This window comes from Choloepus didactylus, chromosome 15 (assembly GCF_015220235.1).
Source record: "Choloepus didactylus isolate mChoDid1 chromosome 15, mChoDid1.pri, whole genome shotgun sequence".
NCBI classification, from domain to species: Eukaryota; Metazoa; Chordata; class Mammalia; order Pilosa; family Megalonychidae; genus Choloepus; species Choloepus didactylus.
Window position 1 is genome coordinate 62,823,425 of NC_051321.1, and position 26,074 is coordinate 62,849,498.

The 26,074-nt window shown below is 36.4% G+C and overlaps 1 protein-coding gene and 1 pseudogene across 4 annotated transcripts in view; both read right to left on the reverse strand.

Moving 5' to 3' along the window:
- Window positions 1-26,074, reverse strand: part of CTNNA3 (catenin alpha 3) — a 1,946,492-nt gene that overhangs the window by 200,493 nt on the left and 1,719,925 nt on the right. For all 4 annotated transcript variants that reach the window (XM_037805370.1, XM_037805369.1, XM_037805372.1 and 1 more), the window contains one exon: window positions 9,664-9,756. In XM_037805370.1, coding sequence (XP_037661298.1) covers window positions 9,664-9,756 — 93 coding nt within the window. The remainder of the gene's footprint in view (window positions 1-9,663; window positions 9,757-26,074) is intronic.
- LOC119510956 lies at window positions 21,816-22,471 on the reverse strand (annotated as a pseudogene).

Consider the following 26,074-nt stretch of genomic DNA (forward strand, 5'->3'; position numbering starts at 1 on the left):
ATGTGTCACAGATGTATGTAGGAGGGAAACTCATCCTGGACTTGAGAGTCTGAGAAGGCTGGGCTAATCTGGCATCCTAATGAACAAGTATTTGCTGGTGAAGGGGAGGTACAGAGTTGAGGAAACTCTTTCTCAGTGATAGAAGAACACTTACGAGGGTACAGATGTAAGACAGAGCCTAGTGCATCATAGGAACTGAAAGTTCTGCACAAAGGGGCTGGTTTGAAGAGAAAATGGTGAAATATGAGGCAAAAGGGATAAGCAGAAGCAGATCATAAAGTTCCTTGAACAGGATATTAAGGGATTGGATTTCATACAAAGGGAAAGGGGAAATACTAAGATCGTGAAGGATTATTTTGTATGATAGGTAAGAGATTTGCTACTTTAGAAATATCACACAAGCCATGTGGAGAGTGGATGGATGCAAAACTGGAGTCAGGAGAGACCATCTAGGAGCCTGCTGTTGAAATCCATATAAGAGATGCCAGTGACTGAACCAAGATAGTGATTGTGAAAAAGGTGAAAAAAACAGATGAGTTCATAAAACATTTAGAACATGGTAAACTCAGAACATGTTGTGTGATTAGCTGAAGGAAAGGCTCAAAATGTACTCCCAGGTTCAGACTTGTTAAACAGATATAAAGAGTGCCAAGAAAGACAGGAGTTGGAGTACATCCTTGGGGGAAGATAACACACTGAGGTTTGGAAACAACAAATGCCACAGGTGTTGGTGAGCCATTCAAGGAGAAGAAATTTTTGGGCCTGCCAATATGTGTGGCCAAAGATCAGGAGACAGTACCTGTCTGGAGTCACACACCTATACTGAAATCTGACATCTTGGGGTGGCATGAGAATGTCATGGAAAAGTGGGAAGACTGGAGGATAACAGAGCTTAGATCAGAACTCTAATGAATCCTAATGCTTAAGAAATGGACAAAGGAAGAGGAAACCATGAAGTAAACTGAGAATGATCACCCAGAAAGGTATGAAAGTGGAATTATTGCCAAACAAGCAGCTGAAAGTATAAAAAAAACAATGATTGGAAAATGCACTGCCTGCTGCAGTGCTGCTGAATAATGTAATTTCTTCCAGGTTCACACAAGTTGTATTTTTCATAGTAACCCAAGCCAAATTTATATCATGAAGAAGGAAATGAGTTCATGTCTCCCCATATTCTGCATTGTAATAGAGTATAAATTTGAGTTACTGAGAGTATTCTGATAACAAATAAGGACTATTAAAATGTTTCCAATTTTTAAAGTAAATTACCCATCCATGACTTTTTTGCTCTTCTCAAGGATATTCACCTAACTGCATGCAAACAAGCAACAATGAGGGATTCTCTCTACCACTAAAATGAAGTTAGAGTGAACACTGCTTCTTTTTACACCAAGCATCACCTCCAGTATTTTAAAATTTGATATGCTCCAATTCATTTGCTGCTGTTGACGTTTTGAGGTTGTGTCCAGTAACCTAGGTAACTGTTCTTATTTCTCTCCTAATTTACTTCTTTTTATAGAGTTACATACATTCAATGGCCTCAAAAATTTTCTTTAATGTAAAGCAGGTTTACAAACTACATGCTTTAAGTGAATATAATATTAAAGATATGACAAATCTTAGTTCTCAAATTATCAAGACTTCATGTTACAATCCCTTTAATTGTTGGCTATCAGTTAATATGCTGAATAATATATTTTCAAGGGTGGCATAATCTTGTCATGTTGATATATGAAGTGACTATCACTAAATTTATAAATGTTAAAGTGTTTTGTTTTGTTTTTAATATTCTAGTCATTAAATTCAATTCCAGCACTTGGAGATCACAGCTTCAAATACCTTCATATAAAAACCTGGCCTGATTCAGTACTGTTAAAAAGGTTCCTTTTTTCATGCCTCTTCTACAAGTCACTAGGATTAAAGCTTAAATTGTGTGAGACAAAACAAAATTTTTGATTTGGTGTTTAGATTTTGTTGGCTTTCAAGCTGTAGAGGCAAAAGGAAGAATCGCTGGAGCACATGCCTTTCTTGGACAAGGGCAGAAAAAGAAAAGCAGATTTTAAATGCTTACTTGTAAACTCGTCTCTAAGATGCTTTTTATAAATATCAGGATGAGGTTTATTTTGTTTTTTTTTTTATTGGTATCTACCATAAAAACTAGAAATTAAAGTCCCATATAACTTCATAAAGATGATTGAGGCATTTGAGAAAGACAGGAGCTAATGGACCACCAAGCTATCAAAGTTCCACAAAGAAGAAAAACTCCCAGCTAAGGGCCAGGAAGTCAACAAATGAACAAATGTGGAATTAAGAAAAAAAAAAAAAAAAAACCAAAAAGCAAAAAACAAAAAACTTACGTTGTGAGTCAAATTTTCCATTTTATCCCACTATCAAGAGTTGCTTTGTGTGACATTAATGCCAAATTATTTATGGACTAAAGATTTATACAAAAGTGCCAACATCTTTAAGAATCACATTAATTTACTCATGTGTCTCTATCCTGGGGAAAAAACAATTTTAAAAGATTTTTGGCAGTAGAGTATCTCAGAGTTCAAAGACACATAGAAGCAGAAAATGAGGGAAACAGGTAGTGCCATATCAGAAGCCTGAGAAATTAATGTTTACAAAGGTCCTTGAGCTCATGACTAAAAAAAAAAAGTATACTAGCACACAAAAATTTTTACTTTTATAGTTTATTTTATAAAAATAAAAAAAAAAATTGAGCATCTCCTATTTGCCAGGAACTGGATTAAATATTTCATATATCTAATCTTCAAAAATCCCTATAAAGTAGGTACTATTATTATCACCATTTTACAGATGAGGAAACTGGAAGTTCGAAATATAAAATAAATTTCCCAAGGTTACCTGGACCCTAGAACAAATATTTGCACCAAGATTTATATGACTCCAAAGTCCATACTCCTAACTTCTACATTATTCAGCAGTGCTAGAAAAGGCAAAACACTTATTCACCCACTCTTTTCACAAAACTCTCTTTTAGTCCATTATATTAAGAGCCATTCAAAAACTGCAATTGTCCCCCAACACTCTCTCAGCTGCTACTCTGCTAGCATTTTAACAATTTCCAAAGTCTCTAGGGCTACTGCTGCCCTGGATGCAGACACTAAATCAGGAAAAAAAGTCTCAAAATTAGAATGTTCCCTTTATTGAAATATTACAGAGGCCAGAGGGATGAGAGACTGAAGCCATAACTGGCTCTGCTCTTCTGGAAGCCATGCTTGGAGAACTTGTCCTCCAAGGTCCCCTGCAGTATGACTCAAGTAATTCTCCATTTCCCACCAAGATGAAGATGACTCGTCAGGGAGAATTCCAGGTTCTGGACATTATAAGTAGTTTGTAAATGGTAGGAAAAAGAAAACTGAACTCAATGTCCTCTTTCTTATATCAGATAGGGAAGGAGGAAAGAGTATAGGATTGGGACATATAGAACTTTGTGAGGCTTACACAGATATGAGTTTAAGGTTTATGGATTTAAATGTCACAAATCATCTTTCCAGTATAGCCAGTATAGCAATTATAACACCAACTTTATAACACTGGCTATAGCAAAAGCAGGGCAATGTGATCCTAAGGGATGATGAGTCTCCACCCAAGTTCAAAATGCCTCGTACTGGCATGAATGTGTGGTTGGAGCCAGAAGACCTGGGATTTGGTCCCCGTCTACATGATTTGCATAAACCATTTTAATTACTTGAGCTCTAATTCCCTAATTAACAAAATCAAGAAAAAGAATCCAAACCCCAGAGCAGAGCTTTTTTTGAATTAAGACACCAATTAGAAAATGCTCCATACTGTAAAATGTTAAACAATAACTGACACTACTCTATTTAAAAAGAAAATATGATTTGGCATCTAATTACTATAATCTTTTAGGAAGGTTACAGGATTTACAAAAAATCTTATTATCAGTAAGTTTAGGAATTTGATGATCTTAACAAGAGTCTATTTTCATGTCTCTTTCAAATACGCCATTATAAAATAAAAGATAGCGAGTTTAACCTCGCTAAGAGCATGGGCAGAATAAACAATTAGTTCTGTGAAGAATGTTCTTTGAGCAGATAGCAAACTCAAATTCCTTTGTCACTGTGTAGTGCTTGATCACTGGATATAACCACAGCATCATTCCAGAGAGTATTTGTGTTTAATAATTAAGATGCCCACTAATTTCTACTGCTATACCACTGCCACTTCATAAGGCATGGACTATTGATCTTTTAGTATTTTGCTCTCATTGACTGTGGACTCTAAATCATTATTTGTTAGTTACAGACCTTTACAATGCCCAGTGGCATTTGCCACTGATGACAGCAATAACAGATGAAGTTGAGCCAAAGCTACTGGGAGAGAAATGCAGAATGTAAAATGATAATAAATAATTGTCACTCCATTACTAAACAGTGCCTGAAATTGGTTCTAGTACATGTGAAATATACCAGATTTGCATAATCTGAGATGCAAAAAGGCAATTACTCCTTGGTAACAACAGCAAGAAAAGAGGAACCTGAATACTTGTTTTCAGCAGTGACCGGGAATTCCATATTAAGTGTGTCATGAGTGTTCAAAGAACTCTCAACAGATTCCACTGCTACATTTTATTGTATCTTCTCAAAGGGATGGTACCTGAGAAATGTGTCAAAAGGTGTACTCAGTCCAATAGATGCAAATTAAGGAATGCTGGATGGAATACAGAGATAATAAAATCTCAAATGGATATGAGACAAAATGTACATATTAATATCTCTCAAGCACAGAGATATTATTACAGGGACTATGGGTTTGTTAGGCATATGAGATGCCTGATAGAGATCATTAAATCTGTCTAAATACCATCCTGGTACTGGTCAAGTGATGAGGGTGAGGGGCAGATTACAGCTACCCTACTTGGCCATTTGGAAAATACAAAAGGTGGGAACAGAATCTTTTGTAATGAACTTACAAGATAGACTGATACTACAAAAATACAGTTTTATGCACACTATACCATCATTTCACTTAAAATGCAAAAGAAAATGTCTGTTTCCCCACTTGCAGATCACTGTGACCTTCTTTGCTGTGCTCTCTTTCTCATTTTACTGATGATGTGCTAGGTTTGTTACGGTTGGTTTTTGTTTGTTTTTACAAAAATGATTCACTTTATTTTCTTTGTTAGTGAACTGATATGTTATAATCACCAAAGATCTCAGCCAGAAAACAAAATACACTTCTAGACAAGTTATATAAATCCGAACCTCAGTGATCTTATTATAAAATCAGGATATTAAAATCAATATTGCAAAGTAGATGTTAGAATTAAATAAAATCGCATACGTGAAGTGATTATATTTTCCTGCTTCCCCCCAAAATTACACTATGGGTATGGAAGGTAGTTTATTTTGGGAAAAGATCCCATGGGACAGGACTGAAAATTTGGACAGAATGAATCAGGGTAGAAAGGAGAGTCAGTCCAAGAATACATGATCAGCTGGTCACTGCTGTGGAAATTGGGGCTTGGTCTTATTGGGGACCCTTGAGGACCTGCTTTAAATGCACTTCAGAACTGTCCATCCAAGGGATGGAAGAGGGGAATACTGGTCAAGGGTTGCTCTGTGGGATATTAATGTCTCACACAAACTTATACATGTATTATAATGGCTGAGCAGCTTCCTGCAGGGATCCATCCCATAGGGCAGCTGGTGGGAAGCCCCTAGACAGGAAGTGAGGTGAGGCAAGGTGTAGTTATGTTATACCCTTGTGGCACAGGACCTGTAATAAATAGATGGGCTCAGAGGATGTGAAATTTAGCAAAAATGAGTCCAATATAGTGATTATCAAAGTGTTAGACATAGAGAAGGCCTTCTCCATATTATAGCTACTATTATTCTTGATGACCTCAGCATCATTATTATTTTTCTGTGATGTGACGACAGAAAGGTAGAGTCAGAGTCAGTCAACAACTATTTCTTGAATATCTACAATGGTGGGTCAGGTACTTTCCCAGTCTTTGCTCATACAACTGTCCTTACCCTCCAAGTGCAGATAGACATAACCCCACACACAAAAAAAGAAAAGCAATACAGACACATTAATACATAAGAAAATGTCATGCATTAGTAAATGCTAAGAAAATGATAAAGCAAGATGCTGTGTTAGAGAGGCACTGTGGAGTCTATGTTAGCTAGGGTGTTCAGAAAGAATCTCTGCAAGGAGGTTACTAAATTGAAAAACAAAAGATGGGAAGATTGGAGAAGCACATTCCAAGCAGAAGGAACAGAAAATGCAAAGGCTCTGAGACAGGACATCATGGAGCTTTCAAGGACAGAAAAAAGGCCAGAGTATCTGAAGTAGAGTAAATACTGGAGAAAATGGAGGAATAGGTGGTTAGAATTCACTGATCCCAGATCCTGTACGCCTCTAGGCCAACGCATGAAGCTCAGATTTTCATTTGGTTGGATGTTTGGAATTTATGCCAGTGGGATATATGAGAACAGAGAGTGGCCAGGCCAAATATAATGCATCCAGTAGATATTATGGTCAGGTGTCTACCTTGTCACTATATCAAAGGTGAGAGGGTGGCCCACAGAGCATTCCTAATGGAATGGATTTTCAGGAAACTACGCAGGGTGGAACACAAATCCGGGACGCAGCACAGTTTCAGGGGTGATTTCCACAAGGTGAGAAGCAGTGGTGCCTATGACTCTTTAACATCCAAAAATACAGGGACCATCAACTACAATGGGCAGGGGGCCATCTAGCTGACCAGTATGCAGTCCAAGAACAAAAGAAAGATAAAAATAGTAGTAATAAGAATTTTACCATTTTAGCATGTAATTTTAAAGTTTATAAAACCCTCTCATTTGCATTACCTTATTTGAAGCTACCAATCAATCTGTGAGCAGCTATGGTACATTCTCATTTTTTTAGATGAAGAAAAATGACATTTCTAAGCTGTAAGTGTCTTAGCCAAGGCCAACATGTAATAGCTTGAATGAAAATTTAGATGAGTTTATCCTTATCCTGGCATCCTAAAAGGTGCTTTTATTTTAATAAAATTTCCTCCTATCAATTACCTGATAAGCCCTGGCATCCATCTCCTACCTGCTGTGATTCAGCATCTGCCTAAGTGAACCATCCAGCCACTTCACTGAAAGCGTGAGTAAACTTACCTTCAGCAAAATTCATTTCCAATTTCATTGCCCTTTGTAAAGTCTGATCTCTTACCAATGACACCTACTAGATTTGAAGGCAACTAACTCCAGATGCTGTGTGACCTTGGCTTCTGGAGGACTGTGGCGTAAAGCCTAAAATTAAGGTCCAATATTGTGTGCTGCCTTAACATCTGGTGAAATCGCAAGAGCTCTGAATGGCCTCGCTGCAAGTTCCCCTGCTCACTCTACTCTAATGGATAAGGTTCCCTTGTCAAACAACCTTATCTAATAGACCAGGTGCAGTTCCTGCCTATCCTTGATTAGTGGGTTTCAGTTTCCTGCTAGCCAGAGGAATTATTCAAACAACGAAGTCACATTGGCCCACAGCAACCAGACTTCACCCCAATCTCTTGAAACGACAACACCTGCCTCCCACAGCCCCTGCTGGTTCATTCTGTTCCCAAGTGCAACCCTCTTGCAGCCCTGCATGGCATGCTGTCCTCCAGGGGCTGTGAGTATATGTGACTAATAAATCACTGCCACGCTCATGTACAGCATTGGGTATCATGTGTTCAGCCATTTCCATAACCCTAGGGTGGAACTCTCTCCCTCATCAAGGAAGTGAATAGGAGGTGATTAAAGCAAGGCCTGATAAATGACACAAATCATCAGCAAGAAATGGAAACTCAAGAAAGTAGCATAGCCAAATATACTATTAAATACTAACTATCCTGCTATGTAATATCATCTATGTATAGAACATTTTCCTCAACTGAAGGATAAACATCAGATATTCTATTAATAAAATCAGAGAAAACAAATATTTCTGTTTTGGCTGAGAAGCACCAATTCTGGGCAATCTCAGAAGCTGAAAAACTGGAGCCTTCCTAAGTTCATCTTTTTCTACTTTCATCAACCTACTTTCTATATTTTACAAGATATGGAAAAAATATCTAGTAAACTATAAAAAATATGCAAATACAAGGTATTGTTGTTAATAAAAAGACATAGCAAAGCCCTAATAAGAGAGTTTTTTTTTTTTTTTTTTACATTCATTTCACATATGTGAAAGTAGATGAATAGAAACAAAATGTGTTTTTTTTAAACTGATATACTGTGGGGAGGAAAAAAAGGAGACAATCAGAACGAAAAGTAGAAACAGAACCTGCCCCTCTCTCTTAAAATTGAATATTTTTTTCAATTCATTCACCTTATTTTCCCTTCTTAGGAGATAGAAATCCAGAGGATTATTGATAAAATTTGGTAAGGCTTAAAGTCTGTTTTTTCTAAATCAAATAGTTTCAATAAATCATAAAGTACAACAATATATCAGAACATTGGAGGGGGAAGACCAACATTTTTATTTAAGGAAATGTATGCTCATGTGCATTTGTTGCATGGGGCTTACCAAACAGGTCTTGCCTTAAATGCTTCTAAGGGACTGTCTATAAATTAGGCTACAAAAGACACAGTGTGCTCAACCCTTTCTGGATAAAAGCACTTCATCAAATAGGCTCACAAAGGATCAGAGCACAAAGGGAACAGTAGGAATTTGTTTCCCTCTCCAAATTTTATGGCACTGACTTTAACTCCCTAAATAATAGCAACAGTAATGAGGATGATTTCACTATTGCCGTTGGTATTATTACTATACTACTACTACTACTACTACTATTTTTTAACCTTATTGTGAACAAAGGGAATGTGCTAAGTACTTTATGTGGTTAATTCAGTTAATTTCTACGATAACCCTCATGTAGACAGCTTTATTAGTATTTTCATTCTACAAATGAGGGAACTGAGGTAGAGAAAGATTAAGTGATTTCCCCAAGTTACATAGCTAAGAAGCAACCGATTCAGATGTATTCCCAGGTAGTCTTAGCTACTATGCTCTACTGCCTAGATTTCAGACCCAAGTCCAGTAGTCTGGTCTGTAGTTTGTAAGCTACCCATGGCTGGAAAACCAAACCTTCATAGATCCAAACATATTGGGTATGAGTAAAGTGAAGTACAGCATATAAGAATAATTAAGATATTAACATCTGGGGAGTTGAGTGTGTGGTGTGTGTGTGCATGTGTGTGTGTCCATGTCTGTGTGTGCATGTGCGTCGAGGGTAGAAGCAAAAGAGGGCATTGCAGTAAGGAAGAAAAAGTACAGGAATATTCCCTCAGGAGGTGTCGTTCCCCTAGAATTTCAGACTATATTTACAGCTTCTCAGGTTCTCCTTTCTACTCTAAACAAGCATGTACATGTTTCACTTTTATATTCCCATGGCTCCTATAAAGACTAAAAGCGATGTGGAATAATTCACTACCTGATCTGAATAGCCTTGCTATGAACTCTCAAGGTAGAAAAGATAATTCCCCTCATGTCATTGCCACTGCACTTTGAGGCTTTTCTCCCTATGTTCTGCAAAGCCAGTTGCAGATTCAGGATTCCAGCCTGGACTGGCAAGGAGAGGACATGGCCCTCAAGGGCAAAGCACAGGACTTTCCCTCCATGGAGGGGACTTACCCGGTCTGTTTTTCCTTCAGTCTGAATGCTGGTATGACTGCGGACCTCATAATCCTCTTCCAGGTCGGAAACATCCTCCAGCTCCTCTGGGGTCTATTTAAAAAAAAAAAAAAGCAAAGTATTGCTGGTGGGAATATAAAATGGTGCAGCTGCTTTGGAAACAGTCTGGCAGTTCCTAAAGAAGGTAAATATAGAATTATCACATGTCTCAGCAATTGCATTCTTAGACAGATACCCAGTAGAAATGAAGACATACAGATACACAAAAATGTGTACACAAATGTTCAAAGCTGCACTCTTCATAGTATCCTAAAAATGGAAACAACCCAAACGTCCATCCACTGATTAATGGAAAAAGTGTGAATTATACATACAATAGATTACTAATCACCAATAAAAAGGGACAAACTATTGACACATATTTCACCTGGATGAACCTTAAAAATACTATACTAAGAGAAAGAAGCCAGACACAAAGGATCACCTATTATATGCTTCTATTTAAGGAATAGATATTTGTGGAAATGTCTAGATTTTATCCCATATTATATTTATGAAAATGTAAAGGATAGACAAGTCTAAAAGAAAGTAGATTCATAGCTGCCACGGGCTAGGGGAAGGGCAAACCGGGATATGACTAGTAACGGGTAAGGGGCTTTTTCAGGAGATGATGAGAATGTTCTGGAATTAGATAGTGGCAATGGTTTCACAACCTTGTGAATGTACTAAGAAACAGTGAATTTCATCCTTGAATATGCTGAATTTTATAATATGTGTATTATATCAATACATATATGTGTATTTTTTTAAATGATTGGAAGTTTTTCTCTCCATGGATACTAACTTGGCTAACCACTAGTAGTTACTACAAACCAAGATTTGAAAGACGATAAATAAAAGGAGAAATTATAATTAAAATCACAGTGTAGCTTATGAGGGGTGACAATGGGATTGGGAAAGCCATAAGGACCACACTCCCCTTTGTCTAGTTTATGGATAGATGAGTAGAAAAATAGGGGAAGGAAACAAACAAACAAACAAACAAATGCACCCAGTGTTCTTTTTTACTTTAATTGCTCTTTTTCATTTTAATTATTATTCTTGTTATTTTTGTGTGTGTGCTAATGGTGTCAGGGATTGGTTTAGGTGATGAATGTACAACTATGTAATGGTACTGTGAACAATTGAATGTATGATTTGTTTTGTATGACTGCGTGGTATGTGAATATATCTCAATAAAATGAAGATTAAAAAAAAAAAAACAAACCAACAGCCACTCTCTCACAACTTCCTCATTGCCCAAGCTTTCCAACTGCTATGACTTATACCAAAGCCTTGCTTTTGTGAGTGGTGGATTGGAAGGACATTAAAGTAGAATATGTGCAAAATTGCTTTAAAGTTCTACAAGTAAATCAATGAGGAGTGGAAAACGTAGTTCTCCGTCCCTCGGTGATGTTGAGATTAAGCAAAAATCAGTTGAGTATTCTTGAAAACCCTAGGGAGTGCACTGGGCTCTATTTAAATCTCTATAAAAGTTTTTCTTTAAGATTATTTTTTCAGAAAATTAAGGACTTCAGATTGTTTCAATGCCAAATAAGCCCTGAAACCCAGAAGTACCATCTCTCCAAGAACATCAAGCAGTTTCATGCCTCTATCCTATAAGGTCAACACCCCTTTCCAGCATGAAGAAGTTAAAATGGTCACTGGCCAGATATCCCTGAAGATTGCGAGACTGAGTAAATGAGAGGGAGGCGGTGTAACTGAGAGACTTGTATTTAACAATTGACTGCCAATACTGACTCATTACATAGATATTTCTTTTTAGTATCTAGTGTTTAGAATAGCCAGAAGGAAATAACTAAAGTTGAGCTGTAATCCAGTAGCCTTGATCTTTGATAATGATTTTACAACTATAAAAAAAAAAGTCAGTTGCCCGTGTTTGTATGTATCTACTTCCGGACTTTTTGTCCTGTTCCACTGATCTATATATATCAATCTCTGACAATTCTACACTGTCTTAGTTAATTTACCTCTACTGTAAGTCTTAAAATTGGGTAGCGTGCAATATGAGTGATCAATAAGAGGGAGGGGTAAGGAGTATAGGATGTTTGGGGTCTTCTTTTTTCTTTTTATTTCTTTTTCTGGAGTAATACAAATATTTTAAAAATGATCATGGTGATGAATACACAAATATGTGATGATATATGAACCATTGTATACTTTGGATGGATTGTATGGTGTGTGAATATATCTTAATAAAATTACATTAAAAAAAATCACATGCCATCAAAATTCCATCAGAAATTATCAGGAAATTAAAGTTTCTAAAAACTTAAATACCTTAACTTGAACTTCAAGTTGAACTTGAAGTTCAAATTAAGGAATGGTTAACTTCCATTCCTTCTTTCAATCTCAGGTTAACCACCACTTGTTGAGTGAGTTTTCCCCTGGCCTTTAGACTGGGTTGAGTTCCTCCACTAAGTGCTTAGTGGCCTCTTCCAGTTCTTCTCATAAAACTTATCATGCTTTATTATATGTTACTTGTCCAATTAGCCAGTTAATTGTTAAACTATCTGTGAGGCAAGGGCCAGGTCCTTCTTGCTTATTGCCACATCATCACCACCTAGCACATGCATGCTTTTGAATGTATGAAGCAAAGTTGTCAGTGAGAGCTACAATGATAGATGTGAGCAAAATATAATGAATAAGAAACAAACACCTGTCTTAATTACACCTTTCATTCTGTTCCTATCTTCTGGATTTCAAACTAAGATTTTTAATTTATTTTGTGTTGTCTTTCTAGGCCTAAGTTTTCATTCCCTTAGTCGCAGTGTGACAATATTTAAAGCTATCAACCATTATTGCAAATGCTTTCATTTTATCCTCACTTGTTAAAAGTGCTTAACAAGAATTAACCAAATATTTGTTTTAGCTTACACAGTCTTAACTTGAAACAATTCCTTTGCTACAAAGCCCTGGTAACAAAGCCAGAAAACAAACATTTAAGTCTCATGAGAAACAACCAAAAATGAGGTGGAAGATGTCCTTGGGTCTGTATCTTTTATGCAGATGTACCCAGTTGAAGGCTGAAAAGGGGTGAGTCTGTCTCCTTAAACCAGCTCTGGTTTCCCTTAGGTCTTGCTTTGTACACAAGACTATTGCTTGTTTTTGGTGCTACAAAGAACCTTCCTTCCCTTGGATCACTCCAGAGATGCAGACTTGCAAATAATAAATTATACCGTTGAACAAAACAACCAAATTCCTACTCACTAATGGCTTCAGATTCTTTCTTATCTCATAGATCTTTAACCAGCACCTTCTTTATTCTCAAATACTTCACTGAGCATCATCCAGCCCTTTGCCAAGGCCTTTTGCATTTATTTCAAATGACTCCTATTGGATATTAATATTCCCCCCTCTTACCAAAGCCTCCAATATGCTTAGTGATTTTGATCTATTAGTTGATCTCTTTGCAAGCACTCCTTTGCTGCAACTATGTGCAGATAAGATCACAAGGAAATTTATTGTCTCTTAGGTATTAACAGCTGGAGTTCACCACTATGGAACTTCTACATGGTTGCATGTTTCTTTGTTATGGATTTTGTGTACTTTACTCATAGTACTCTTCAGACAGCATCCTTGCAGTTTCCCTCCTGGATATATCACCAGTCCATGTAACATCTGAATAAATTTGTTGATCAAATTTTCTTTCTGCTGCCCTTGTTTTGCAACTGAAGGCTGGGTGGTGCCCTATTGTGATCTGTTTCTTATAAATATCTATTGTTTATTATTTGGGTTTTACCCCATCATGCAGTGGCATATAACTTCATCATTGATTCCAATACCTTATTAAACCCAAAAATGAAGTAACTTAGCAGAAGCTAAGAACAACTGCTGCTGTCAGAAGCCACAAGTACCATTTTTGTTGTGATGCTGCAGGAAGAGATAAGCCTACAATTTACACCCACATGCTTCTGTGGTTTTCCTTGTCTTGAACAAGGGACTAAAAGATTTCTTGCAAAGCCACCAGAACTGACCCCTTCTTTCCTTGAACAGTATCAGTGGGGGAGTATTCAAAACACTTGCTGGCAGCATTTTGCATTCTGTAAGGCAAATCTGTTGGATGGTATTGTAAAAATAAAGTTAAATGTACAACATTATAGCTTAAATTGAGTGGAAACTAAAAAAGAAATAGGAGTATTTTAATAACTTTTTGGATGATATATTAACTCCTCAGGACTGAAAATACATAATAGAAAAGAGCAATATTTTTTTAAAAAGGGGGGAAAGTGGGATACTCTATATCATGCATTCTTAAAAGTATCTTGCTTTTCACTCATCTTGTAACTTTAGAATGTTAAATATCTGAGAGCTTCATGTATGTGTGTGTGTGTGTGTGTGTATGTGTGTGCTTCCAGTCAAATTTCATTCCATGAAAAGGAATACCAACTATCCTAGAAGTAGTGTCATGGAGTAGACAGAACCTATTCCGATGAGTAATAAAGACTTAAATTTGAATTGTTTCCCTACTTAATGATTATGGGATGTTGGGCAATTTGCGTACCCTTTTGAACTTTGGTTTCCTCAGAACAAAATTAGAAAAATAATAACCTCTGAAGGTTGCTATGAGGCTCAGTTGCAGTAAGATGCATAAAGTAAGACCCACAGATACAGCTGGGTTTCAGAAAACAGTTGTTTCCTTTAGTCTAATGCTTTTTCTCCTGTTCCCCTACTATTTTATCCCTCATTCCCTGACACACCTGTATACGTTTTGATATAACTTTTGTGGAAATTTAGATGACTCTATTTTAAAACAAATTCTTTTTAGACTAGGACCTTGGACAGCATCCAAATATTTCTGTACTTCAAATTGTCCAGCTATTATGTCATTCTGGATGAATGTGGTACTTACTAGCTGCCTCTAGTAACACTCACCTGTTTTGTTTTTTTTTTTTTTTTTTTTCAAGTACTACTGCTTGATTGTTTTTTATTGTGGTAAAAATATACATAACACAAGATTTGCCATTTTAACCATTTTTAAGTATACATTTCAGTGGCATTAATTATATTCACAATGTTGTAACTATCACCACTATCTATTTCTAAAAATTTTTCACCTGATTTTGACAATATAATGTCTTTGCAATACACAGTTTAACACAATTCCACACGCATTGCTTTCTCATAACCACCAAGTAACAGATCTTTTACAACCTGATTTTATTCATGTATAGAGTAAAATTATTTCTTCAACAGACCTCAGCAACTATTTACTCTAACATAGATTCTCAGGGATGATGGAAATAACTTGTTCTCTCTAAGGTAGGCTCTCTCTAACACAGACTGAGAGTAAGCAGTCCCATTCTTCTGGAAGAAGGATGCATAATTTCAGTCATTACATAGTAACTTCTCATATCAAAAACTCAGGAAGTTTATTTTATATTTTCCTATTTTAGATGTTGCTTTTTGTGATGTCTCCTTAGGCAGCCCAAAGTGATTTGAAATTAGCTGCTTCTCCACCTATAAAATTGTGAAAATACTACCTAATTCTTAGGACTATTGTGAAGATAAAATAAGATGATGGACTGATGATGCTTATTTAATGACTGGAAAATAATGAAATTTCAACATTGTTTATGATTATTATAAGTTACTGCTATTATTGTTATAAGATGCTTCATTTCTGCAAAAGAGGCTAGAAAGAACTATAAAACTTGAAAATATTCATAATACTAAGGTTTTATATGAAATCTGAAGCTTCAATAAAGTAGTAGAAATATTTTAGAAATACAGGGTAACAATAAATTGGCAGTTACAATATAAATATAAATACTGAGACTGAAATGACTGCATGTATACTGCCTTTTTTCCAAGGAGCTCAATGCTTTTTACAAACATATTTTATTAATTCTTTCAGCATCCCAACTGAAACAGGTAGCAGGTAGGTAGTATTGATGTAAGTAAAATTCTCTGGCAGAGATTTTATAAATGTTTGATATTGATATATAAAAAATAAATTTGTGGTCACCAAATGGAAAAGTAAGAAAGAAACACCCTGGAAAACAGGAGTTATGTTTGGCATTTTTCTCTCATAATTAAGATGAATTATAAACGATAAATTTACATTGACAATCCTTCACTTACTTGCTAAAATCAAATAAGGAATGTCAATAGTGTTTAGATACTGAAAGAAGCTCTTAGGAATGACGCTATGGACATTCACTCGAAACAGGAAGCTGGTGTAACATATTCAATGAGATCATCCTAGCTGAGCTGTTAACAAATTAATTTTGGAATATCAAAGGGGATAGTCCAGAATTCAAAGTACAATAAAAAAAAAATGGAAGTAAATGAATCTGTCACGCAATTCAAATTATAGAAAATTAAGAAAATGCCCCTTGTTGAATACACATACACATACACATACACATACACATACACATACACATACACATACACATACATACACACACACACACACACACACACACACACTCCTCCTTGCCTCCCCTCTGGCCAGGAAACCATACTCCATCATCCTTAATCTCCAAGAAATCAGTGGCATTCCACTCACACTTGCCTCCACTCTACTCCTCAAACTTGTTCTTCACATCCACTCACTCCATCTCAGGTTCTTTGCCTGGAATGCTCCTCCTGCTGTTTTCACATGGCTGGCTCCTTCAAAACCTGGGAGCCGGGATGCTCCATCCTTGAGGAGTCTTCCCTGCCCAGTCTGTCTAAAGAAATCTCCCCCGACTTCACTTATTTATTATATCACCCTGTATATTTTCTCCTGGTCCCTTATCAAACTGAAATTACGTTTTTCTTCTTTTTCCTCTTTTTTTTTTTTTTTTTTTTTCGCTATGTCTTGGTTTTGCCCCACTAGAATATAACTTCAAGAGAATAGGAATGCTGTCTGTCCTGTTCATTACTCTACCTCAGACACACACGCAAAAAACTCAAAACACCCCATATCCCTTATCTTCCCCTATTATTGATCCTTAGTATTAGTGGAGTATACCAGTTACTGCTGATGAAAGAATTTTAAGGTATTACTCTTAAATATAGTCTGTAGCTTGCAAAAGGTGTTTCCTCCCACATACCACTCGCTTATTAACTCTTTGTACCAGTGTCATACATATATACCAGTTCATGAAAATACTTATTTAAATTTGTAGTGTTAATTGGTGCCATACATGACTCTAAACAACCCTTTCAACCCAAATCACCTACAATACAGCACTATTCCTTATATTTCCACTAACGAGCTACACTCTCCCCATATCTATTTCCAAACATTTTAAGTTCAACCACATTATACTTTCTAAACCTATTAGGTTACCACCTCCTCTTCTCTAACTTTTGCTTATTTCTAGGTATCCTATACTCTACATTTTAAGACCCTGAGTTTATATATTCTTGTTAGTTCATATTCGTGAAGTCTTAGACCTGTTCTTTTGTGTCTGACTTATTTCACTCAGCATTATGTCCTCAAGATTCATCCATGTTGTCGCATGCTTCAGGACTTCATTTCTTCTTTCTACTGCATAATATTCCATCATTATGTATATACCACATTTTCTTTATCCATTCCTCTGTTGATGGGCATTTAGATTGTTCCCATCCTTTTGCAACTGTGAACAATGTTGCTATGAATATCATCATGCAAATGTCTGTTCATGTCCCTGCTTTCAGATCTTCTGGATATATAATGAGTAGCAGAATTGCTGGGTCATATGGCAACTCAATATTTAGTTTTCTGAGGAAACGCCAAACTGTCTTCCATTTTACACTCTGTACCATCTTACAAAGTTGTACCATTTTATCCTTGCACACTCATACACTCATTCCTATTTCTCCACATCCTCTCCAACATTTGTAGTTTCCTGTTTAATGGCGACCATTCTTACAGATGTGAGATGATATCTCACTAAGGTTTTGATTTGCATTTCACTAGTAGCTAATGAAGATAAACATCTGTTCATGTGTTTTTTCAGCCATTTGTATTTCCTCTTTGGAGAATTGTCAATTCATATCTTTTGCCCATTGTATAACTGGGTTGTTTGTCCTTTTAATGTTGAGTTGTAGGATTTCTTTATATTTATATGCTATATATCAAACCCTTTTAGATATATGGTTACCAAAAATTCTCTCCCATTTAGTTGGCTGCCTTTTCACCCTTTTGACAAACTCCTTTTAAGCACAGAAGTGTTCAATCTTGAGAATTTCCCATTTATCTATTTTTTCTTTCATTGCTTGTGCTTTGGGTATAAAGTCTAAGAAGCTACCTCCTATCACTAAGTCTTGAAGAGGTTTCCCTGTATTTTTTTTCTAAGAGTTGTAAGGCATTGGCTCTTATATTTAGGTCTTTGATCCACTTTGAGTTACTTTTTATAGGGTGTGAGGTAGAGGTACATTTCCATTTGCTAAAGCTGCTGAAATGCAATATACGGGAAATGGGTTGGCTTTTACAATGGGAATTTATTAGGTTATAAATTTACAGCTTTAAGCCCATGAAAATGTTCAAATTAAGGCATTAAGAGGAAGATACCTCATCTGAGGGAAGGCTACTGGCATCTAGGGTTCCTCTGTCACATGAGAAGGCACGTGGCAATGTCTGCTGGTCCTTCTCTCCTGGGTTATAGTTTCCATGGCTCTCTCCCAATGTCTCTTGGTGTTTTCTCTCTCTTATCCTCATAAAGGACCTCAGTAAAGGAATTAAGACTCACTTTGAATGGGCTAGGTCACATCTCAATTGAACCAAAAGGTCCCACTCACAAAAGGTCTGACCCCTCGGGAATGGATAAAAGAACATGACATTTTGTGGCATACATAATAGCTCCATTCCTTTGGATATAGATATCCAGTTCTCTCAGCATCATTTATGGAAGACAGTATTCTGTCACAGTTTAGTGGATTTAGATGGTATTGCAAAAATCATATGACCATAAATCTGAGGATCTATTTCTGAACTCCCAATTAGATTCCACTGATCAATATGTCTATCTTTGTGCTAGTACCATGATGTTTTGACCACTGTAGCTTTATAGTAAGCAAAGTCAGGAAGTGTAAGACCTCCCACTTAATTCTTTTTCAGGATATTTTTAGCTATTTGAAACCCCTGTCCCTTCCAATAAATTTAATAACTAACTTTTCCAAGTCTGCAAAGTAGGTTATTGGAATTTCGACTGGCATTGCACTGAATCTGTAGATCAATTTTGGTAGAATTGACATCTTAACAACATTTATGCTTCCTATCCATGAATATGAATCATCTTTGATTTCTCTAAGCAATGTGCTGTACTTTTCTGAGCACAGGTCCTTTATATCCTTGGTTAAGTTGATTGCTAGATACTTGATTCTTTTAGTTGCTAATGTGAATGGATTTTTTTTTCCTTCATTGCCTCCTTGGTTAGCTCATTCCTAGTGTAGAGAAATACTACTGATTTTTTGCACATTGATGTTGTATCCCACAATTTTGCTGAATTTATTTATTAGCTCAGGTAGCTCTGTTGTACATTTCTCAGGATTTTCAAAATATGGGATCATGTCATCTGCAAATAATGAGGGTTTTACTTCTTCCTTTCTGATTTGGATGTCTTTTATTTCTTTTTCTTGCCTAATTGCTCTCTCTAGAACCTCAAGCACAATGTTGAATAACAGTGGTGACAGTGGGCATCCTTGTCTCATTTCCAATCTCAGAGGGAATACTTTCATTTCTCCCCATTGAGTACAATGTTGGCTGTGGGTTTTTCATATATGCCCTTTATCACAGTGAGAAAGTTTCCTTCAATTCCCACTTTTGAAGTGTTTTTATCAAGAAAGGATGTTGAATTTTGTCAAATGCCTTTTCAGCCTCAATGAAGATGATCATGTGACTATTTTCGTTTCATTCTGCTAATGTTATGTATTACATTAATTGATTTTCTTGTGTTGAACCACCCTTGCATGCCTGGAATGAACCACACTTGGTCATAGTGCATAGTCCTTTTGATGTACCATTGAATTCAATTTGTATTTTGTTGAGAATTTTTGCATCTTTATTCATTGGGAGATTGGTCTGTAGTTTTCCTTTCTTGTACTATCTTTATTAGGCTTTGGTATTAGAGTGATACTAGCTTCACAGAATGAGTTAGGTAGTATTCCCTTTTTTTCAATTTTTTGGTAGAGTTTGAGCAGAAATGGTGTTAGTTCTTCTTGGGATGTTTAATAAAATTCCCCTTTTCTTTGTAGGGTGGTTTTTGATGACTGATTGAATCTCTTTTCTTGTGATTGGTTAGGTGAGGTCTTCTATTTCTTTGTGAGTCAATATAGGATGTTTGTGTGTTTCTAAGAAATTGTCCATTTCCTCTAAGTTGTCTAGCTTGTTGTCATACAGTTGTGTGTAGTATCATCTTATGATCTTTTTATTTCTTTTGAAATTGTGATAATGATCCCCCTCTCATTTCTGATTTTATTTATTTGCATCTTCTCTCTTTTGGACTTTTCCAGGCTAGCTAAGGGTTTGCCAATCTTGTTGACCGTTTCAAAGAACCAGCTTTGTGTTTTATTGATTTGCTGTAATGTTTTTTCTTTTTGATTCTCCAATTCATTTATTTCCACTTTAACCTTTATTATTTCTTTTCTTCTACTTGTTTTAGGGTTAGTTTGCTGCTCTTTCTCTAGTTTCTTCTGTTGGTCATTTAGGGCTTTGGTTTTAGCTTTCTTCCTTTTTAGTGTAGGTGTTTTGAGCTATAAATTTTCCTCTCAACACTGCCTTTCCTACATCCCATAAGTTTTGATATATTGTATTCTTGTTTTCCTTCATCTCCAGATACTTACTGATTTCTGTTGCAGTTTCTTCTTTGACCCACTGATTGTTTAAGAGTGTATTGTTTAACCTCCATATGCTTGTGAAAGTCCTAGTTCTTTGGTGGTTATTATTTCAACTTTATTCCATTGTGATCAGAGAATGTGCTTTGAATAATTTCAATCTTTTTAAAATTATTAAGATCTGTTTTGTGGCCCAGCATATGATCTATCCTGGAGAATGAATGTTCCATGAGGACTTAAGTACATATACCCTGCTGTTTTGGGATACAATAATCTATATATGTCTGTTAAGTCTCATTCATTTATCATATTATTTATTCACTATTTCCTTGTTGATCCTCTTTCTAGTTGCTCTGTCTATTGAAGAGAGTGGTGTATTGAAGTCTACCACTATTAATGTAGAAACATCTATTGCTCCCTTCAGTTCCACCAGTGTTTGCATCATGTACTTGATTGCATATGCAGGTATTTATGATTGCTATTTCTTTTTGGTGGATTATCCCATTTATTAATATATAGTTTCCTTCCTTGTCTCTTATAACATCTTTGCATTTAAAGTCTCCTTTATTTGATATCATTATGCTACACCTACTTTTTTGGGTTATTGCTTGCATGAAATATCTTTTTCCATCCATTCACATTCTTTTCTTTTTTCTTTTTTTAGTTCAAGTATCTACATTATTTATTTAAAGAGTTTTTAAAAAGACAGCTTGAATACAATCCTAGCTTATCATTTAAGATATATCTATATTTATGTCCCAGAAAATATTTAAGACAGATAAATTGTTGCTTACTATGTTATGTTCTGATGTAATTTTTAGACCCACAAATAAGTCTTTACTAGAGCAAATTAAAATATCAGTAAGGTGAAATATTATTATAGAAGCAATAGAAAGTTGTACAAATGAAAATTTCAGTATTCTATTGAATTATCTGTAATCAAGACTATCCCAGATATTTACTTTTGCACTCAAAATAGAAAAAAATGTTCAAATTTTACTAATATACAGTTATGTAGATGATTGAAGGAAAAAAAGGACACACATAATTGATCCTTTTTCAGTTAGCAATAAAGCTATAGACATCTGGAAGTAATTTTCATTAGTGAGTAGGCCATCTCATAAAGGTCTCAGTTTTCTTATGAAAGAAACCATAAATAATGAAAACTGCTAATTAAGGGAGGGGAAAATAATAACACTCAATCTCTCTCTGTGTGTATACATATACTAATTACAAGGGCCTTTCATGTATTCAAAGAATAAATACAAGTGAAAAATGTTCTTTTTCTAACTTTACTTTCAGAAATTGCATTAGATATTTCTTATTTCAAAATCCATCCTTCATAGAGAAAACAAGAAATTTCTGAAGTCCACTTTCAGGGATTCTTTCTGACTAGGTAACATTTTTAGTTGAGAGAAGTGTTTCTTTGCTTTGCTCCCATTCTTTGAAGAGCATATGGGTATTAGCTGTCCAGATGTAGGTGTTCTGCAAATCACTGCTGGACTCTTGTCTTTGGAACCAACCATATCACAGTTAAGTGTGCAGGACATAGAGTCTTTCTCCCTGGTGTCTTTGGGCTGTGTTTCTTTGTAGGAATGGTAGGATTGCTCTTCAGTGCTGATGGAAAGCTTCTACTTTTACCAGGATGTTTAACTGTTCTGTTGCATGTTTTACAAGTAATCAACAGTATACTTTTTGAGTCTTTGAACTTTTTCATAATTTTTGCTTCTTTAAAACTGAGTGCATATTTTTTTGCTTCCTGATGATGAAGTTTCTGTATTTTGGATTTCATACATGTTTCTTCAAAAGTACTTTTATCATAGGAGATAGCAGGCTTCACCCAGGCAGCTAGCTTGGAGCTTCCGCACTGCAGCCTCAAGGTAGTCCTTCTGCCTCATTGTGGCAGCCACTGCTGCTCCCATGCCACAGAGACCCAGTGAGAAAAGAAGACAATGGGAGCCAGCTTCCCAGTGTGGCTACCTTGGTCTTCCAGACCCAAGCACCCTCAGGAAACACTCCAACCATTCACTTTCAACCTATTTGTATTTTGGGGTCTTCAGAGTCTCTTGTAAAGAGCATATAGATGGATCACATTTTTTAATCCATTCTGCCTATGTGTCTTCTTATTGGGAAGTTTAATCTATTTATATTCAAAGTTATTATTTTAAAAGATGTCCCTACCTCATCCATTTTATTCCTTGGCTTTTATTTGTCAGATCTAGTATTTTTCTTTCTTTTTGTCCTTTTAGTTACTCTCACTGACTAACATCATATCTATACTCTCTTCCAAGTCTCTCTCTCCTGTCTTTTTTTTTTCCAGTGACAAAACTCCTTTTAGTATTTCTTAAAGGGAAGGTCTCTAGTTAACAAATTCTCCCAGCATTTGTTTATCTGTGAAAATTTTAAACTCTCCCTCACTTTTGAAGAACAGTTTTTTGGGATAAATAATTCTTTGATGGCAATTTTTCTCTTTCAGAATCTTAACTATATCATACCACTGCCTTCTTGCCTCCATGGTGCCCAATGGGTAGTCAGCACTTAGTCTTATGTCACTTTTCTTGTATGTGATGAATCACTTTTCTCTTGCTGAACTCAGGACTCTCTTTCTCTTTAGTATTTGACAGTCTGATTAATATGTGTCTTGGAGTGGGTCTAATTGGAGTTCATTGAACTTCTTTGATTTGCATATTTATGTCTTTTATAAGGGTTCAGAAGTTATCCCAATTATCTTCTCAAATAATCTTCCTAGCCCTTTACTCTTCTCTTCTCCTTCTGGGACACCAGTGATTCCTACATTTGTTCACTTCATGTTGTCCATCTATTCCCTGAAATCCAATTCCAATTTTTCCATCTTTTTCACCATTTGTTCTTTTGTGCATTTGAGTTCAGTTGCTTTGAACTCTAGTTCACTTATTCTTCTGCCTCTTTAAATCTGCTGTTATGTGTCTCTAGTATATTTTTAATTTTATCTACAGTATCTTCCATTCCTGAAAGATCTGTTTTCCTATTTATTCTTTCAAATTCTTCTTTTTGCTTTTCTAATGTCTCCTTGATAGCCTTTAATTCTTTAGCCAACTCATTGAAGTTATTTAGGAGATTTGTTTGAACATCTTTGATTAGTTGCTCCAAATTCTGTGTCTCTCCTGGCTTTTTATTTTGATCATTTGGCTTGGCCACATATTCTTTCTTTTCATATGTTTTGTGATTTTTTGTTGGTTTCTTGGCATTTGATTGTCTTGATAAGGTTATTTTGAAAGTTGGTTTCCCTCGCTCATTTAATATGTTGTTTTTGCTTGGGTTTGCATTTAGGTCTTGTTTGGCACTTGATCTGTCAGTAATTCCCAGTTGAACCAAGGCCAGGGCCTAACTCAGGGGGTGCAATCCTTTTCAGAAATCTGTAGGAGGCTGGGCAGAAAAGCAGCTTGCCAGACTGCACTCTCCCTGTCTTCCCAGCAGATGGCGCTCTTGGGTCTCCTCTTCCCTACAAAGCTGTCTCTCCCCAATGGTGACAGCCTGCTGGGCAGGGTCCAGAACAGGTGAAAATCCAGTCAAGGCTGCAGACCCCTCGGCAAGCTGGAAGCCGCTGGCTCCTGGGGTGAGGGATGAGTATTGTGCCCCATGGCAAAGACTCCAGCTTGTAGGTGCAGTGGGTCTGATGATTCCCAGACTTCAGTGTTAAAAGAGTCTGGGCTGCTGGACTGGGAGGTTTGACTTCACCAGCTAGCAGCTGGAACCAGAGTGCTCTGCTTTTCACCAGCCAGCAAGACCACCTTGGGGGTGTGGGAAGGGCACTTAGTGTTGCAATGCACCCCTCTTGCTCCCATCTCTCTATTCAAGTATGAGATGAGCGCCCTGGGCCCCTGTGTATAAAGGATCGAGGTGGCAGGACTTAGAGTATTTCTGTCACTAGCAGTTGCCAGATCAGCTCTACTCTGTGTCCTTCAGTCCTCCTGAGGAGAGGATTCCCAAGACTTTCCCAGGTCCAGGGACCCACAGCAGCCTGCCTCAGGGATGGAGAGTAGGCACTGGGCACCACAGCAGGGTCTCTGTATGTGGCTAAAATGAGTCTACTGGCCCCCAGGTTCCTGAACAGGAATGCCAGGCTGCAGGTCTGGGAGGATTGCCTCCCCCACCTCTCCAAAGCAGGGGTGTGCCACTATTTGGCTGCCTAATCTGGCCATTGCATGGCGCTGGAACTCAGGGATGGTCATGATTGAGTACACTCACCCCAATTTCTCAGTCTGAGTTTTTCTTCTTTTCCTTCCAGGTCTTCCTTACATAATGCAGAGGTCCTTCTTGTCACCCAGACTCTGGAACTTCTGCTTTGGTCATTTTCTGCCTGTTCTCTGGTTTTTTTTTTGTTTTTTGTTTTTTTTTTTGACTGAAAAGAGTTATCAATTGAAGTATTCAAATCAAGGATATGTAGTTCTTGTGTTCACTGAGATCTTAATGAAAAGATTAGATCATTTTACTTTAATTTTTGTTAATGTTTCATCAATAGCAAGGACAGTACTTATAAAAATCAGACCCAGAATGAAAAATGAAAGCTGACTGGTAGTATATCAGGTAGATTGAATGGGAAGTTTAGGCAAGACCCCATTTACTTTTATGGTTCAAACTACAAGTCAACAGTAAATTTAGTTACAGTTTATGAAGACAGATAATGAAGATTTGTTCAAGAAAACTGTGAATTGGAAGAACACCTTTCTTTTGAAATACTGAACATGGTTTGGTCACCAGTGCATTTGGGATTGATAATTTCTCAGGAAGTTAACAGCTTTTTAAACTTTTTTTGTTCAGAACCATATAGGATGATGTAAGGGTTCTTTATACACAGTAATTGATGATGACACTGGGGATTCCTGCAATAAGATTACTCTCATTTGATTGGTGGGGTGTGTGCTGTTGTTGGAAACCATGAAATAATGATAATGGCGAGGAGGAGTAATGGCAGAATTAGAAGTACCGGCAGCAGCAGCACAACCGTGACCTTCAATTCTTGGTTCTGAATTTCTGATAAAACTAAGGACACTGCTATCAAATGTTTTATAATACATTTGATGGAGGAAAATCTCATCTTTTACATAAGATTCTATACCTAAGCAGACTCAATTATGTGAATTTGTGTTCTTATCTGTCAAAAAGACAGCTGAAGACAGTCTACTTAATTTAAAATCTGTTCACTTTTATTTCGTGAGAAAGCTATTCCACAGAGATATTAAAATAAAAATTTCAGAGAATATGTATTGGCAGAGAAAATGAGCTTTGTACGTTGTAAATTGAATATAAATATATGCATATATACACATATACATATAAATTCCAATTATATAAAAGATACAGTATATATGAGAGAAAAAAAACAAAGAAAATACATCAGCCAATTATTAATTATAATTATCTATGAGTGGTAGAATATCTTATGTGGTATTTCTTCTTTATAATTTATTTGTTCCTAATTTTTTATAGTAAACATTACTTTTATCATCAGGGGAAAAAGAGGAAAGCTATATGTGTTACAAGAAAATCTGCTTAAGGTTGGTGTGCCATTTCAAGGACATGTCAGCAATTAGAAAGAGGGAAAGATTGCAAATCTTGC